Here is an 18,378-nt window from a genome sequence, read left to right on the forward strand (position 1 = left end):
TGGCTGTGGCCTCGATCTCCCCATGACAAAATGGTGGCTTGATTAGGGGACAGCGAGAAGAAAATGAATTTGAGCCCAGATCAGTCTTGGATTCTAAATGTGGCCCCGTGCCCGGCACGTGACAGGCCTCCAAATAGTAGTGGAAGAGGCTGCTCTTCCCTCGCTGTGTGACCTGGGGAGAGCTGCTATCCCTCTCTGAGCCTTGACTTCCTCATCTTAAAAAAATGGAAGGAATCACCCCTGCCCCTGCCCGGCTACGGTGCATAGGAAGTGACGCCCCGCAGAGCCAGCACTGGGCACAGCCCCAAGACCGTAAGCGGAAGCCCCCTCCCTCGGCCCCTGCCCCCACCTGAAATGGGTGACGCAGCTGAGTCCCACGAGGCTCCCCAGTCCAGGGGGGTCAATGCCAGTGCTGCAGAGGTCCAGGGAGAAGTCTCGGCCCGCCGCCTCCAAGGCGCTGCCCAGGACATAGGTGTGGGGAGGCGTGAGCCGGGTGCCCACGAAGGAGAGGCGGGCGGGGAGCCCCTGCACCACGTGCTGCCAGAGCCCAGCGTCCAAAGTCTCACGGGTGCAGTGCAGCAGCTCCAGCAGCTGTCCGGCCCGCAGCGTCCCCGGCTGCAGCCGCTTCAGGTACCTGGTGAGCACTTTCTGCTTCCTGTCCTTCAGGGTGGCCGCAGCAGGCCCCGCCAGGGCCCCGAGGCAGTCGGCGTGCGGCTGGAAAACCAGCCCCGCCAGGAACCGCGGCACGCCCTCCAGCCAGTTGTCGTAGGGCCTCTTCTTCCTCGGGGTCAACGCCAAGTACTGTGGCAGCTCCTTGTCCTTGATGTCGCTGCTCAGGGCCAGCCACACGGCCCCCAGGAAGCACTGCAGAAGGAAGCTGCAGAAGGCCAGCCCCACCGCCGCGGCCCCTGGGGCGGGCTGCACCAAGCCCTTGGCCACGGCCCAGGCCCTCGCCTCCGCCGACGGGAACTGGCTCTCCAGCAAGGTGCCCCGGCGTCTGCGGCCCAGCTCCCAGGCCAGCCTGGCCAGTCCCGCCAGGGCCCCCGGGGGGCTGTCGCGGGCGGCAGGGCCGAGCAGGCCCACGTAGAGTCCCGTGAGCGTGGAGGGCAGCTCCGTCTCGCCCCCCAGCTCCAGGAGGGCCTCGGACAGCTGGCCCACGGCCCGGCACAAAGTGGGGCTGTGGCAGTGGCTGAGGAGGAAAGGCTGGCCCTGGAGGAGTTCCAGGGCTCTCTCTTGGCGCTCGGTCGCCCCTGCGCACTCCAGGTAGCGCGTCAGGTAGGTCTTGGCCTGCTCGGCTGAGAAGCCGGCCACCTCGAACAGAGCGTCGGCCTTGCTCAGGCTCTGGGCCAGGCGGCCCCGGGGCCGGGCCGTGAGCAGCAGGGTACAGCCCCGCAGCAGCTTACGCTGGAAGAGGCCCGCCAGCAGTCCCCGGACGGAGTGGGGCTCTGTGCACACGGGTCCACAGGCGCTGTGCAGGAGGCCGTCTTGGCCTTCGAGGCCCTCGGAGGCATCCAGGATGAGCAGAACCCGGTCGGGCCTCCTCCAGACGTAGCTGAAGACCTCATCGTCCACCGGCAGCGGCCGGGGGCCCAGGGAGAACAGCAGATCCTGCAGGCGGTAGGTGTCCCCCCCACGGTCCAAACAGTGGCAGGGGAGGTAGAAGACGAAGTCGTACTGGGGCAGCTGGCCGCGGGCCCAGGCCCGGCTCGCTTCCCGGGCCCAGCGACTCTTCCCCTGCCCCGCTTTACCCAGCACAGCGATCACCTGCGTCTCCCGCGGCCGCCGGCGGTCACCCCCCGCCAGCAGCACCTCGGCCAGGCCCCCGCGGGCCGGCTGCCGCTCTGCCCAGTCCGGGGTGGCCAGCTCCCTCTCCTGGCTTTTGCTGCTGCTCCTTTCCAGCCGCGCCCTCACCAGGTCCACCTCCACCAGGATGCCTTCCGGGCCTGCGGGCTCAGCCTGGTACATGTCCCGAAGGGCGCTGCAGAACTTCTCCACCCGCTCTGCGAAGACCCAAGGGTGCGTGTGTGTTGGGCGGCGAGGGTGCCGGTGGCAGGGGCGGCCACCACGAGGACAGCCCAGGGGCCAGCCCGACCGTCACCAGCTTCTTCCCCCACTGCCTGCTTTGTTACTGCTTCATTCAGTTACCCAGACATCTGTCCGTCCGTTCACTTCCGCACCCATCATTCATTCGCTCGTCTTCTCCCTCGTTTATCCATCCACCTGCGCATTTACTCACTAACCCCCTTCTGCTCTTGCTCGCTCGCGACAGGAAGGCCACAGGGCAGGGGGGCGGGGTTAAGGGTTAAGACAGCGGAATCCGCGTATCTGGTTCAAACCCCAGCTCTACCGCTAATTCGCGCGACCTTGAGCCTGTTACGGACCCCGCTACGTCTCGGGGGATGGCCCCGGTCGCTCCTCACGTGCAAAGCGGGGACAACCTTAGGATTGTTCACGGCGTGCGTGATTCGATCTGTCTACCGTGCTTGGGAGGGTACGCGGGACGGCATAAGACATAGGGACTGGGCCATTCCCCCATCCCACCTTCCATCAGTCCCCTCCCCAGTGTCGGCTCCTTCCTTCGCCCACTGACCCAATTACCACTCTCCCCTCATTCATGCCCTCAGCCTGGAAGACAAGAGGGGTGGGGCAGAATCAGATGAGCAAGCCAACAAAGACAGGCTGAGTGAATGAGGGAAGTGGGGTCCCCCCGCCCCGGGGCACAGAGAGTCAGCCAGCACTCACCAGGCCATTTTGGGAGCTGGCCGGAGACCCCGTGAGCTGCCGGGGATCGGGTAGGGGACATCTGCTCCTCTGAAGATGAAAAAGTTAGGGTAAGGGGCGTGCCCTGGGACTGCCCCATCTTCCAGGGGGGCATGCCGTCCCCTGAGCGTCCCAAAGGCAGAACGGACAGGGGAGGAGTGTCCCCCAGGCAAAGGTCATAAGGTGGTGACCTAAGGTTGTATCCTACCCAAAGACACCTTTCTGGGCCAGCTGCACTGTTAAAAATTTCACCAAAGTTGTAAAACTCACAATAGCTATGGAAAAATCGAGGTTTGCAGACTCTGCTGACAATTCAGAAGATCTGGCCACGCTGGGGCTGCTTTTCTGCCAGGGGGCAATTAGCTAAAGGCCGCGACGCTCCTCGCACGCCCTCCCATGCCCCCCATTCCCTGGAGACGCTCCCTGCCTCGTTTTATCCATAAATGCAGCCTGCTTGTCTCTGTGGGTAAGCTCAGCTCACGGACCTGACCGGGGCGATTCCTTCCCCCAGCGCCTCAGTCCTGCTTCCTGTGACTCTCCTGGGCCCCAAGCGTCCTTACCTGTCACATCTGCACGGGAGGTCAGAGCTGGTTCCGGCATTCCGGGGAGGTCAGCGGCAGACGGGGCAAAGGGGCTGGTGGAGCCGGGCCGTTCTGGGGATTTGGGGAGGCTGTGTATGGCGGGGCTGCTGGAAGGAAGCACCTGGCTGGCCTGGGGCACCTCACCTACATCGGGACCAAGAGAAGTGTCAGAAGAGCCAGGTACCCACCCAGGAACCCACTCGGGTCATCCCCATCCCCATCCCCATCAGGCTGTGTGGCTTGGAAAGTCTGGGGAGGAGACAGGGGAACTTCCAAAAGAAGACAATTTCAGGACAGGACTGAGAAAGGGCCTCCGGGGTTACATCTAGCTCAGCGAGACTTGATTTCCCCATCTGTGAAACGGACACAGTCAGCTCATAGGGAGCTTAGGGCAAGGGTCCTTCTAACACTCCTCCTGCACTGTGGTCAGGGCTCACGTTCCTGGATGTCAGGGATGTTCCCTACCTCCTGGGGTCCCAGCACATCACACAACAACTGGCATATAACCTCTAAAGGATGCTCTTGAATTGGGTGCAAGTTCCCCACCCCCCCTCCGGCTCCACCCACTCTCATGTCCCCGAGAGCCCACACGAGCCTTCCCCAGGACAACTCAGCGTGGTAGGTCAGCAGGGACCATCCTGCGGATCAGAAATGAGGCAGTTCCGACAAAGCTGTGCAAGGGTGCACACCGCTGTTCACCACACTGCAAAAGACAGCGAGGGACAGCCCCAGCAACTCTGGTAAGCATCTCTTATCGTTTGGCTTGTGAAGGAGCACGTACTGAGGTTGTGATTGTAAAATGTAATAAAGTTTAATAAAAAGAAAAAAAAGCGGGGTGCCCAGGTGGTTCGGTCGGTTAAGCATCCGACGATTGGTTTTGGCTCGGGTCACGATTCTCATGGTTTCGTGAGTTCGAGCCCCACATTGGGCTCTGCGCTGACAGGGTGGAGCCTGCTTGGGATTCTCTCTCTCTCTGTCTCTGCCCCTCCCCTGCTCACGCTCTCTCTCAAAATAAATAAACATTAATGAAAGAAAAGATCACGCTCTCTCTCTCTCTCAAAATAAATATGAAAGAAAGAAAGAAAGAGAAAGAAAGAAAGAAAGAAAGAAAGAAAGAAAGAAAGAAAGAAAGAAAGAAAGAAAGAAAGAAAGAAAGGCAAAACCCAGACTTAGTGGGGGGAAATGACACTTGGAAGGCCATAGGCACTGGACGGGTCATTCACCCAGACCACCTTGGGGAGCTCTGCTCTTCTCCTTTGATTTGTGGGAAATGGGGTCAGAGGAGGGCGTTCTGGGGAGGTTCACGAGAAGGTGCTAGGCTACAGCTGCCTACTGCCTGAGGTTGGGGAGGGACGGGATCAGGGAGTAGTCAGGTAGCAGGGAGAGGGGTGGGGGGACCAAGCCTCGGACACTCACCTTGATAGATGACCATACCAGATACCCCTGTCCCAGCCCCTGAGATTTGCCAGAGCCCCTGGGGCAGAGTGGGGACGATCTGGATGTGTCCAGCAGAAAGGCTCAGGCAGCTCAGCAAGGAACTGGAAGGGGGCACTGTGAGAGACAAAGGCGGTGAGGTGGGATCCTCTGGAGCACTTGTGTCCGTCTTCCTGTTTTTGTGATTATTTGATTGCCACCTGACTCCCTTTCTAAAGGGCTCTGATGTCCCCCAGGGCGGCAGCTGTGTCTGTCTTGCCCATGGTGGTGTCCCCAACACCTAGCGGAGTGTCCGGGCACAGGGAAGGTGCTTAGTTCATAGCTGACCAGTCCCTGCTATGTCTCCCAGGGATGTGTCTCCTCCCAAGGCACATTCTCCGGCCCGGGCTGAGCTGATGGGGACCCAGAGGATGGGACTGGCTGGGATGGAAGCGGGTGACATGGACGGGGTGGGGGTCCTGTCCCCGGCCGCCCCTGCCTTGGCCACTCTTCAGACACCCCCAGGGGTGAAGCCTACCCCCACCAAGTTCCTAACCTACCAGGCATCAGGATGGTCTCCTCCAGCCACCTCTGGCTGGATGCTGGCTCCTTGTTGAACACAGCAGGGGGTGACAGGCAGGGCAGAGCTGAGGAGTCACTCACGGACCCCACCAGGAAAGTGCCAGTCACCATGGGCACAGCGAGGGGCTCAGCTGTGAGGAAGGAAGTCCTATCAGAATTAGAACTTTCTGAGGGCCGGGACTAGGCTTCCTCCATTCGACTATCAGCTGTTGCCTCACTCCGTCCCCGCTCAGGGGCTGGGCTCCCCACCTTTGCAACAACAACTGGGTGGGAGAAGGCGCGGGCCTGGGGGAGAGGCTCACTGAGGCACGGGGGCTCTCAGGAGGCCAGAGGGTGCTGGGTGACCAGCTGACTCTAGGTGACCCTGTACTCTAAGAGGACCAGTGTGGCCTGAAGGGGCAGCGGAGCAAGGCAGGGGGCAGGGTCTCAGCTCTGACTCAGAATTAAGAAGAGGGGGTGTCGGGGGAGAGGCTCTGAGCAGCCCTGAAACTGCAGAGCAGCGGCTATGGAATCACGATCTGGGTCTGAATCCCAACCCCGCCTCTCACTGCCTTGCGATCTCGGACGAGTGACTTCACCTCTCTGAGCCTTGGCTTTCAACTACCAGTTTCTACAGGCACCTAAAGAGGCCCTGGCTTTCCTGCCTCAAAGTCTCCCTGGGCACCCCCCACGCGGCTCACCCAGCTTCCTGTGCTTCGAGTCCAGGGGCAGCTCCTCTGGGAAGGCTGCAGAGAGAACATCATGGTTAACTGCCCCAAGGAAGGTGTGGCCCAAGCCGTGAGCGGCTCATGAACCCCAGCAGCCCGTACGGCCTTGCCCAAACCCCACCTTTCTTTGAGAGAGAGAGTAAGAGAGAGAGAGAATCTCAAGCAGCCTCTATACTCAGCACGGAGCCCAACATGGGGCTCGATCCCATGACCCTAGGATCATGACCTGAGCCGAGATCAAGAGTCAGACGTTGAGCCGACTGAGCCACTCAGGCGCCCCTGCCCAAACCACAGCCTGCGGCACCCAGGGAAATAAGGCACTGGCAGAACGCCAGTGTCCCTTCCTAGCTGTATGTCCCTTTGGGTCCCTTCCTAGCTTTATGTCTTTGCAACGTGGCCTCTGTGAGCCTTTGATCGCTCATCTGTGCAACGGGGGCGGGGATCCCTACCTTGCAGGAGCACACTGGAAACCCACAAGGTAAACATGCAGCCCCAGCACACCAAGGGAGGAAAACCCTATGCGTCCCTCAGCAAGGGGCTGATGAAACAAATCATTGTTCACCCACCCAGGGACATTCCACACGGCCCTAAAAAAGAATGAGAAGAATGTCCCCAGAATAAAATGAATGGATGAGTGGGTGGATAAAGACGGACAGATGGATAGAGACGTGGTAAGGCAAATAGAGCCAAACATCAACTGTAGGATGTTCGTGGTGCATACGTGGTTGTTGGCAACACGATTCTTTCACCCTTACTGTATGTTGAAAAAGATCACGATAAAATGTAGGGGAAAATATTTATCAAATTAAAAAAAAAAAGCCAGCAAGCAAGAGGAACTTTCCAGAGGCACCACCATGTGTTCTCCACCAGGGACACAGAACTGACCTCCCAGACACGTTAAATGAACGTGCAGAGCGGCATTTAGTAAAACTGTGATGATGTGTGGGGGAAAAAAAATTTTTTTAAAGAGTTGGCTGATAGACAAATAGAATATTTCCTTCTTTTATGTTTATTATTTATTTTGAGGGAGACGCAGAGAGAGTGAGCAGGCGGAGAGGCAGAGAGAGAGGGAGTCCCAAGCACGGCCAGCACAGAGACCAACGCGGGGCTCAAACCCAAGAACCGCGAGATCATGACCTGAGCCAAAACCAAGAGTTGGGTGCTCCACCAACCGAACCTCCCAGGTGCCCCCAAGACAAACAGAATATTTCTAACAGGGTAAAAAGGAAAGTGGGAACATGGGTCGTTTTCAGGCAGGGAAACTGAGGAGCTGGGGGACAGGGGTGGGAGGGAGATTGGTTTTCACTGAATATTCTTTGCACCTTCTGAGTTTCTACAGCATTTCTCTAGCCTGCCCCTGCTCTACCTGTTCAAAAATGAAGAAATAGGTATGAGTCCGACAGAAGGTCCAGAGCACTGGAAGTACTCAATCAACTGTTACACCCATTTTACAGATATTTGCGGTCAGTGGACACTTAGTGACGGGCTACTGCAGGCACTGTGTTAGATTCCTGGGATGCAGTAACGAGTAAGGAAGACAAGGCCCCTGTCCTCAGAGCAGGGGACTAGTCTAAAAGGCAATACATACAATAAGTCCAGATTGTGGCAAGCGCTAAGGGGCGAGGAGGGACACAAAGTAAGAATGAGTGAGGCGATCTCTGTGGAAGGGGAGTCAAAGCAGGCCTCCAGGAGGAGGTGACCGGTTAGCCAAGACCTAAAGAATGCAAAGGAGCCCGCTTGGGAAGACCTGGGGAAAGGGCATTCCCGGCTGAACAGCAAATTCGGGGGGCCCTGAGGCTGGGAAGCGTATGTGCGTTACAGGAACGGAAGGAAGCCAGCGTGGCTGGGTGTACTAGCTCGTGGGAATTTTCGAGAGGTGGGAAGGGCCACACTGTATAGGCCTTGTGTATGTATTTTGTGGCCATTGGAGGGTGAGCAGGACAGCAAAACGATCTGGTTTGCATGGAAAAGCCCGTGTTGACTGCCAGGTGAGGACACGTTAAGGAGGCCTGGAGACTGAGCAGGAGGCTCAGAGAGGCGCAGGCACTTTGCTGAAGGCCACACAGACCATAAACAGCAGATGGAGATTCAATCCCAGTTCTTGCTGACTCCAGAACCTGTGTTTGAAGACACCTCCCTCAACCACAGGGTCACCAGGGAGGAGCATGAGGGGAGCGGTGGGTGGAACATCCAAACCCAGCAGAGCAGACAGGACTTAACACGGGCAGCAGCCGGGAGCCACAGCGGGCTCTGGAGCCAAGGCACGGCCAGGAGTCAGGCAGGCTGAGGGCAGATCAGCGAGGGGCCTACTTACATCTTTTCTGACTTTTCTTTTCCTCCAGCGTCTCCACACTCTCGCCGATCATTTCTTCCAATCCTATATGCTCGACTTTGGAGAAAAACCCAAGACACCAACATACGGTCAGTGGGCGTCCAAGGTGAGCCTTCACTGTCCCTATATCGGGGCGGGATCTGACCACCCTTCAGAGGGTGACCGTCAGGTGTTACGACGCTCCCCAAGGAACAAGGAGGAAAGAGACGCAGGCTGAACCAAGAATCCCCCAACTTACTGAAAATGCCTTTGCTCAGACCCTCCAGTTGTGAGTCCTGGAACACGTACTGGTCCAGTTCCGCTGCCAAGATCGGGAAAAGGGCAGTCGGTCAATGAGTTCTCTGAATGCCTTGTGTGCCAGACCTTGGGGCAGGCACCAAGGAACGGTGGCCCCCCGGGCTTGGCACACACACTGTTTGCAGAATGAACGATCACACGAACGAAGGGACACGGAACCTTCCCGGGCTCTGAATCCCACTGAAGGGATGATACGCACCCGTGAAAAGTCACCTATTGCCACAAAGTAGTACAGTGCAGTATAGTACGGTTGTCACAGGGTTTTGAGTTTAAATTCAGCTCCACCCCCATTAGCCCCGTTAGCTGTGCAAACTTGAGCCAATCGCTTAACCTCTCGGGGACTCCATTTCCGCATCTGCGTGATGAGAACGCCTGATGCCTACAATCCAGGGACGGGTGGTCTGGATTAGAGGCTCTACCTCCGAGTTAAGGCATCAAGCGCAGGTAGCCAGCATACCGTAGGTGCTCTTTGCAAAATCCTTTTCTAAACACTTTACACCAAGCAGCTCATCCAATCCTCAGACATCCCACGAGGCAGGTGTGATTAGGTGATTAGTATACCCATTATGCACCTCGGGAAGCCTTCTTCTAGACCTATGCCAAGATGCTTAGAGGACTGCATGCTCAGGCCAGGGCATGGCCTTCTAGAAGCACAGAGAAAGCCCACAGACTCGAGGGACGGACTTGGATGAAGCTTCTGCTTCCCTGGCTTTGGCCGCTTCAACTTCCTGGGAAGATGCTCTCGAGCAGAAAAGCCCCTAAATCCTAAGGAATGCTCAAATCCCTCATCAGTGCCCCCAGTTGTGAAGAAACATGAGTGCCCTCAGCACCAAACACTTCTGCTTCCTCAAGTAAGTTCCCAGGACGGAAAGGAAGCGGGCAGACTTCTCAGTTCTGTATTTTTTGAGACACACACAGTTACCACTCCTCTCCATTTGCTGCTTTGTGTGCTACTGGATTAACTGTGCACTGGGGGAAGACTGGCCACATTCATGCTGAGCACAGACCTGCTCAGCGTTGTGGTTCTTGGGCTGCCAGGAAAAGGGCCGCTAAGAACAGTTGTGTAGGTTGTTCACTGTACCCGGGTGCCCAGCAAGAGGACAAATGGAGGCCGCATCCTCCGAAGAAGGGACACCTTTTTCTAATTCAACAAAGCCTCTGTATGAGATAGTGGTGATCTTGCTGAGGAGGGAGACTTTACCCTACTCCCCTCCAAACACACACACACACACAAAACAAAACAAAACAAAACAAAACAAAACAAAACAAAAACCAAAACAACGGCAACACCTCTCTCCAAAGAGTTCTGCCCTTATCGGAAAGCAGAGCTCTTTTTAAAGCTGCAAATCAGCCTCTCAGCTTAAGCCTTAGAGAACCTCCCCACCCTAGACACTTTCCTTTTTGTGGCTAAAAATAAAGACTTTGAAATGAGAAAGACCTAGGTTTAAATCTCACATCTGCCCATCACTATCTCTACTGCAGCCTTGGGTACATGGCTTCGCCTCTTTAAATTTCAGTTTCCTCATTTGTAAGGTGGAGATACTAATTATGTCTACTTCCTTCGCTGTAAGGATTCAATGCAGTAACACACACACAGTGTCAGCACGTAACAAGGACCCCCCAGATGGTAGATACGACAAATACTAGAGTAGTTTGGCTTAGGAGCTGGGGAGAAAGGGGGCGGAGCATGGTAAGGACTGTGTAGAAGGAAGGAAAGAAATATAAAAGGGTATAGAGGGGCGCCTGGGTGGCTCAGTCGGTTAAGCGCCTGACTCTTGGTTTCGGCTCAGGTCACGATCTCACAGTTCGTGGGTTCGAGCCCCGCACTAGGCTCTGCGCTGGCAGTACAGAGCCTGCTTGGGATTCTCTCTCTCTCCCTCTGCCCTTTCTGTGCTCCCTCCCTCTCTCTCTCAAAATAAATAAATAAACATTAAAGAAATGTATAGATACGGAGGCAGAGGATGTAAAGGTGAGATCCGGTTTGCCTGATAGTGACTAGCGAAGGGGTCGATTTCCCTTACTGTTCTCCATCTCCCTTCTTCCCTGGAGTCTCTGTTTTCTAGCCCTTGGTCTGCATCCCCCTGGCCCTGATTTATGAGGGAGGGGCCTGTTGCGGCTCTTGGTGAATGGATGAGGTTAACAAAAGAGAAAAAGGAACTCTTCCCCTCGACTGGCCTTTTTCTGGGTTCAGAACGTTTCCTCACCGATATTGGCATAAGCCTCCCTGGTCTCTTCATCACCTTCCATGTCACACAACAGTCTGCTGAACTGCTCGCAGTTGATGGTGTCCATGTCGGGTTCTGGAGGGAAAAGTCCCTTGGATGAAGCAGAAGAGAGGGCTGGTGGGGATGGAAGGAGAGGCGGGGAGGGCCGGGAGCGAGCCCAGGGGTTTGGAGCTGTCCGTGGTGCTGACCAGAGCTCAGCAGCCAGAACGTCCCCTGCCGGCTAACTGTGTCCATTGCAGGCTGAGGGGGTGAGGAAGGACTTGGGAGGGGCCAAAGGGAGGAAAGCCCACCTGAGCAGAGCTCAATCTCTTCTCTAGCCGGGTCCATCTGGTCATAGAGGTGGTAGAGCTGCAGGGGGTCAGCATTGCTGTTGAGAAGCTCCAGGTAGCCGCCTTCTAGAGGCCCCAACTCCATGGCGGCACACTGCCCACTGCCTGAAAGGAAGACACGTTCAGTCATCGCATGGAGTGTTGGAAAGGTGTAGACAGTTAACCTACCACAGTTCCTAGCTGGGTCACTCGGTGAGGGCCAGGGCTTGGGAGAGCCAACGAAAGTGAGCAAAGGTGCTCACTCGTCACCTCTTACGTGCTCAGGGCAGTGGAAAGAGGAAGCTATATTTCCTTCCTCTGAGGAACTTATGGTCACTCTGGGAAGATGCCCATGATACAGGAAATGTGCCTGGGGAAATTTAGATTCAAGGCATCTTACACCTGGGAGCCAGGAGTCTTGGGTTCCACAGATGGCGCTACCATGAGTGACAACAGTTGAGATTTGTAGACCGCCTACCATATGCCAGACACATGGGCTAGCACATTCAATTCTCACATCAACAACCATATGAGGTAGACGCTATTACTATCCTCATTTTCCAGATGAATAAACAGGCTCAGAGAGGTGAAGTGACTTACATAAGATGACCCAAGTCCAAGGGGCACTGGAATTTTGTCCTGGACAGTCTGATGCAAGGATATGCAATTAAGTGTTATGCTCTACTGCCCTGGGTGACCTTGAGCAAGTCTCTGCTCCTTTCTGTGCCTCAGTTTCCTAATATGTAAATTGAAACTTCCTAATCTGTTGAGGCAGATTCTAAGAATCTTCGTTTGGTGAAGGGCGTATCAGATACCTTAGATATTACTTCAATTCAATCTTCCAAATACCCTGGACATGCCCACGTAAAAACTTGTATATGAAAGTTCATAAATGCATAACTCATAATAGCCAAAATATGGAAACAATTCAAATATCTACCAATGAATGAATTAAAAAATGTGATAAATCCATACAATGGAATACCATTCAGCCATTAAAAAAAGAATAAAGTACTGATACGTGCTACAACATGAATGAAACTTGAAAACATTATACTAAGTGAAAGAAGTCAGACACAAAGAGCCATATATTGTATACTCCCATTTATCTGAAATGTACAGAATAGCCAAATATTTACAGATAAGTAGATTTGTGGTTGGCTAGGATTAGGAGAGAGTTGTGGAGAAAACTGGGCAGCAACTGACCATGAGGGTAGGGTTTCTTTTGGGGGGATGCCAAAAATGTTCTTTAGCTGACTGTGGGGATGGTTGCACAACTGTGTGAATATACTAAAAAGATCACCGAATTGTGCATTTTATTTTTTTAGATTTTTTTTTGAGAGAGAAAGCACCTGTGAGTGTGGGAGGGGCAGAGGGAGAGGGAGAGAGAGAGAATCCCAAGCAGGCTCCACTTCCAGTGCAGAGCCCGATGCAGGGCTCGATCTCACAACCCTGAAACCTGTGCCAAAATCAACAGTTTGACGCTTAACTCACTGAGCCACCCAGGCGCCCGCGAATTGTGCATTTTAAATGGGTTAATTGTCCGGTATGTGAATTACCTCCCAATAAAGCCATAAAAACAAACGAAACACTGACCCTGGAAGATAAGCATTATTATCTCCGTTGTTCAGATGACCAAGTAGCCTCCCAGATATGCGCAGTTCTTGCTGGCTAGCATCACTCTGAAGCCTTGTCTGTGTCGCTCCAGGTTTCTGCCCCATTCCTAGTGGTCTATGAGTCCATGTAGGGTTCATTTCCTAGAGTTGCCTAAGTGGTACCATAAAACTGAGGAGCTTAAAACAACAGAGCCTTAGACTCTCACAGTTCTGGGGGCCGGAAGTCCAAAATCAAGGTGTTGGCTGAGTCGTGGTCCCTCCAGAGGCTCTAGGGGAGAGTCACTCCTTGCCTCTTGAAGTTTCTGGAAACTGTTAGCATTCCTTTACTTGTGACCTTGTGGCCGAATCACTAAAATCTCTGCCTCAATGGTTCCATCGTCTTCTCTTTGTGTCTTAAATCTTCTGCCTAACTCTGAAAAGGATACCTGTCATTGGATTTAGGGCCCAGCTAAATCCACCATAATCCAGGATGATCTTATTTCCAGAGCCTTAACTGAATTCGACCAGCAAAGACTCTTTTGCCAAATAAGGTCACATTTGCTAGTTCTATATATATTTTGGGGGCCACCATTAAACCTCCTATCCATGAAAAGCAGATGCTTGCTTGAAAGAATCAGACACAGTTTCTTGGAAGAGGTGGCAGAAGAGATGGCCTTGAAGGCCAAAGGACCTGACAGAGCCTTCTGAGTGCCCCTGCCTGGGTCACAAGAAAGTGGGGTTGAAGTGGGAAGGACAGCAGAGGGTAGGACCATGAGAAAACACACACACACACACACACACACACACACACACACACACACACACACCTCACCAACACAACACCTTCCAGCTGCTTCTTTTCATTTGACTCATTAACAACGTTCACCACTTATAGAGGGTCTCCATATAGACCACAGATATTACAGAGAATGAACTTTCCAGTCCAACATGTGGCCCTGGCTGGGGCTGCCTGTTGATAATGGGTTGGGTGGGAGCCCAATCATAACCCAACAGGAACCCAAACATAACAGACTTGCCTCAAAGGCCCAGCCAGCCTTGACTGGAGGAAGCAGAACTGAAAGATGGGGCCACCTCCCTTTTCTTGTCGTGAGACCAAGCCTGGGGGTTGGGGGAGAAGAATTCCACCACTCCCAGCACATTGGCCTGAGAACCACACAGAAAAATCTCTCTGGGGAGGTAAGAAAAGAACTCCCTTCCTTAAATCTTGCCTGCGGCCTTCTTCCCCTTTTCAATCTGGGCTACTTATCGACAGCTTATATCGTAGCAATCCGCCTCTTTTTCCAGGCAGCGGGGTCACCTGGTGACAACAGCTCTGGACTGAGCCCAGTAATTTCACGACTGAGTTGGGTGACTTTGGTCAAGTTACCAAAACTGTTTTTTCACAGGGTAACAAACAGGTCTGCCAGGGGCCTTCAAGTTCAACCTCCTTCACTCCGCAGAGGAAATGAGACCCTGAGAAGGCACATAACTCATACAAGGTCCTACAGCCTGTCTCCGGCCGAGCCTGCACCTGTCCCTCCCCAGAACAAGACTCTCAGTCCAGTGCTCTTTCCTGCCAATTGAAACGTTCCCATTCAATGCACAGCCCTGATCATATCTAGGCCTAGGAATAGGGACCAGGTCCTATCACAGATGGGTGATGGCAGGGAGTGCAGAAGGGAGGAGCCTGGAGAAGTTTAACCCAGCCTCACTTATTGACGGACTCAGCACCAAACTTTGGACAGCGACACCAAATGCCTTCAAACACCAGAGAAATACACCTGACGGAAGAGATAAAAAGCCAACTTGTGTGAGCTCTGGAGTCAAACGGCCTGTGTCTGAAACCACTCCTACCTACCAACTCGCCACAACCTGGGCAAGTTCATCGTATAAACCTCTCGGAGCCTCAGTTTCCTCATCTGTAAAATGGGAACAATAATTGGTCACCCATGAGGATCAGGTGAGCTAATTCTCGTAAAGCCCTCAGAAAGGTGACTGGCCCTTAGTAGGCCCTTAGTGAATTGTGGCTTAGAAGGGTATTGGCGCATGCGTGGTGCGCACAACGTGGGTGATCGCCACCGTTACCGTCGTCCTTATTATTATCAATTTGCTTCTAACCTCTGTGAGGTGGACAAAGGGACACTTTCTCTTTCATTCCTGCCTAAGTCACCACATGGGGAAGCCAAGCTTTCTGTCCTTTGACTCAAGGAGACCCCACGGGCCCCACAGGAACTAGAAAGCCCCACCGCCAGCAGTGGGACCTGGGAGGTCTGCTCATGTCCCCCATCACCACCTCTGAGAAGGTGCCTGGAAGAAAAGTCATCCAAACTCTGTGTCATTGGCTGAGCCCAGACAGGAAGACATCTACTCTCAGACACTCTCGACACACGCCTTAGCACCTCCCTTCCTGCTACCCCAGCATGAACCCTGCACCGGATGCACTTTCTCTTGAGTAGACAGGGGTTTGCAGTTCACAGTGGGCTTCTGCCTCCACCCCTACCCCTACATCTGAGCTCCAAAGAGCTCTAGGGAGAAGGCAGGATGGAGTATTAATGCCCATTTGATAGAGGAGGATACTCAAAACTTCGGTGACATGGCTTGTCCTTGGTCACCTGGGTGGAGGGTTTGAGTTTGAATCAAGGCTGGGAGGCATTAAGTGGGTGACTTAACCTCTTTGAGTATCAATTTTCCCACTACTTGATCGGGGTAATGACACTTCCCTTGTGGGACCAGTGAAAGGCCAAGAGGGGTCTCGGAGGCCTACAGGAGGCCCACGGGCAAAGGAATCCCATTGTGTTGGGACACTGCAGAGCTGGGACTCAGTCCCAAGAGTCTAGTCGCCCAAATCCATAGAGCCTCCCGTTCATGCCAAGATCTACGCACATCTTGACTTGGGACCTCCCAGTATTCCCACAACTATGTTCCCTATGCCTCTAGATGTTTAGGAAGTGCTTCAGAGGCCCCTAATTGGACTCTTTCCCCCAAAGTGCCACTCTAGAGGGGACTGGGGATAGAGATGGCTCAAATCACCCCAATGCAGAGGAGAGAGTCCCCTTCAGTCCCCGAGAGTCCCCGGGGCAGATCATACAGGCCAGGAGTCCTGTGAGGGCAGGAGCCCTGTCTACAGGCCCTAGCCCTGTCTAGCTCACTGATCCCCAGGCTCCAGCATGTTCCTGCACGCAGTAGGCTCTCTCCCTCCATAAAAGTGCTACGTCACTAGAATTCACAGGTGCCTGCTGAATGCCAGGCAGCAAATGCCATGGTGTGCAGACCTCATCCCATTCAGTCTAGCACACACGTTTGCGATCCGTATTCCCATTTCTCGGGTAAAGAAACAGGCTAGTGATCTGGGATCTGAACCAACTGCTTGGTTCCCAAGTCACAGCCCCTTCGAGTCACTCTTGGTCCCCAGCCGCCCCGGGGAGGTGCCCTCGCCTGGTGAAAGAAGGCGTGGGTGGCATGATGGTTTCTCCTTTTGAGGAGCTGTCTGGGGCACAGTGTAGAAGTGGTCTGTGTCTTTTTGGTAAATGAGCAGTATTTTTAGAAGGTCCTCTTTGAGTTCGCCCTCCCCCCACCCACCCCCCCTGACCCGGGCCACCACCTTCCACATCCAACCTGAGAAAAAGTTCCTAACCTTTTTGCCACCAAAAGCCCCTTTGGGGGCTCACTTCTGTCCCCACTTTGTACAACACCACGGGTTTTGAAAGACCGCACGCCCCAAAATGGTGTCTAAAATAAATGCATTTCTCTCTCCCCCTGGCCGAGGGAAATCAAGTATTGCCAAACTGTTCTAACTCCTACTTAAGTAACTTCACATCCACTGTATACGGCTCTCCCATCTGCCAGCGTCACGGTCCTTCGCTGCTGGGAGACTGTTTTGTGTTTGGGGCTGTGCTGGATACTCTCTGTGTATTATCCTGTTTTAATTGTCTGGGAAAGCGGTATTATTATAGTCATTTGACAGACAATGACAATGAGGCTAGACTCAGTTTATCAGATGGTTTCTTCGCAGAAAAGGGGGGGTGTGTGTCCTTGGGGGTCTAAGGTGGCATCGAGAGGGAGAAAGGGGTACCTCTGCTAACCCCAAAATCTTCAGCGCTGCTCTGCCCTGTGATAAAAGAGCATAAGAAAAAAATACGTCCCTGTACGTTGACTGTACTTCTCCTCCAGAGGAAGGAATGGAAGATCTTCTAACTGTGTCTAACGATGTGGCATTCCATTCCGGCTTCGCCTTTGACCTCCAGCCCCCTCTGAGCCCTAGTGGGTGTGGACACCACTCAGCCGAGGCATTTGGGGATTCTAGACTGCTCATGGCTTGTCAGCCTTTCCCCTCTGCATTCCCCCCCAAAGCCCCCCTGCCCCTGACCACCTTGCTGCCCGCCTTCAGGACAAACTGCTTCCGGAGGTCAGAGGGTGGCAGAAAGCCAGGAGCCTGGGGTTACTTATCTGCCACAACCAGCCCCTAGTCTGTATCTCTGTGGGGCTAACAGATCAAACAAGTTCCTCTTCTCTTGCACCTTGCAGACCTCCAGAGAAACTCTAAAAGACAGGCTGCACTTTTTCCCCCCTCCAAATCTGTAAAACATTGATTTACTAAGCATCTCCTACCAAAAAAAAAAAAAAATCTGGGGGCTCTAAATAGGTGTTTTTTTTTTTTAATTTTTTAAATGTTTATTTTTGAGACAGAGACAGAGCGCGAGCAGGGGAGGGGCAGAGAGAGAGGGAGACACAGAATCTGAAACAGGCTCCAGGCTCTGAGCTGTCAGCCCAGAGTCCGATGCGGGGCTAGAACCCACGGACCGTGAGATCATGCCCTGAGCCGAAGTCAGACGCTCAACCGACTGAGCCACCCAGGCGCCCCCCCCCCACCAACAGGTTTAAAACACAGTCCCTGCCAAGAAGCTTGCAATCGAGACTCCGATTCTATCTTAAGAGGGAGAGAAAACATGATAATGATAATACGGTGGTTAAGAGCGCATGCTCTGGGTTCAAATCGCAGTCCCCCCACTAACTGCGTGACCTCACATAAGTAAGTCACTGAGCCTCTCCTGGTTGCGAAATCTACTGCCCTTGGTTGGCACGGCGTCTATGTCACTAGGCTGCTGCGTCTTGTCTCAAGTGACCTATCCAGAAAGTGCTCCAAAATAGAAACAGTAAGGCATCACTTGACAGTGTGCGACTGGCCAAAATTAGAAAGCCAGGAAACGCCAAAGGCTGCGGGTAGGAGCGGGCTGGCGCGGCCACCCTGGTGAACAACCCAGCACCACTTAGAAGACCTAAGGATGTGGCGATCCTACAACCTTCCAGTTCAAGGTTGGGCACAGACGTCCCAAGGAAATGCTCCCATGGCCCCACGGAGACACCCACCGGACGACGCACTGTACTGTTTGTGGTGACAGAGTGTGGAGGCCATCCGGGTGTCCGCTGCTGAGGGAAGGACAGTAAAAAGTAGCCACGGCACTCCCTGGGGGGTGATGCCCTGATTAGAAGCAACAGACCACTGGGCGCCAGGGGGGTTCAGTCCTGTGAGCAACCGACTTCGGCTCGGGTCGTGATCTCGAGGTCCGTGAGTTCGAGC

The 18,378-nt window shown here is 54.0% G+C and overlaps 1 protein-coding gene across 16 annotated transcripts in view; it reads right to left on the minus strand.

Annotated features, from left to right (window-relative positions):
• The window catches only part of CIITA (class II major histocompatibility complex transactivator), a 46,417-nt gene that overhangs the window by 11,831 nt on the left and 16,208 nt on the right, over window positions 1–18,378 (minus strand). For 13 of the 16 annotated variants that reach the window (XM_011290572.3, XM_011290571.4, XM_045047500.1 and 10 more), the window contains 10 exons: window positions 11,188–11,331; window positions 10,877–10,972; window positions 8,614–8,676; window positions 8,358–8,432; window positions 6,017–6,061; window positions 5,315–5,467; window positions 4,758–4,892; window positions 3,321–3,485; window positions 2,743–2,811; window positions 350–2,000 (listed from right to left, as the gene is read on the minus strand). In XM_011290572.3, coding sequence (XP_011288874.2) covers window positions 350–2,000; window positions 2,743–2,811; window positions 3,321–3,485; window positions 4,758–4,892; window positions 5,315–5,467; window positions 6,017–6,061; window positions 8,358–8,432; window positions 8,614–8,676; window positions 10,877–10,972; window positions 11,188–11,331 — 2,596 coding nt within the window. Of the gene's footprint in view, window positions 1–349; window positions 2,001–2,742; window positions 2,812–3,320; window positions 3,486–4,757; window positions 4,893–5,314; window positions 5,468–6,016; window positions 6,062–8,357; window positions 8,433–8,613; window positions 8,677–10,876; window positions 10,973–11,187; window positions 11,332–12,801; window positions 13,234–18,378 lie in introns of all 16 variants that reach the window. The other 3 variants (XM_045047497.1, XM_019820963.2, XM_019820966.3) reach the window with 3 other exon arrangements.

This window comes from Felis catus, chromosome E3 (genome assembly GCF_018350175.1).
Source record: "Felis catus isolate Fca126 chromosome E3, F.catus_Fca126_mat1.0, whole genome shotgun sequence".
Lineage (NCBI taxonomy): Eukaryota > Metazoa > Chordata > Mammalia > Carnivora > Felidae > Felis > Felis catus.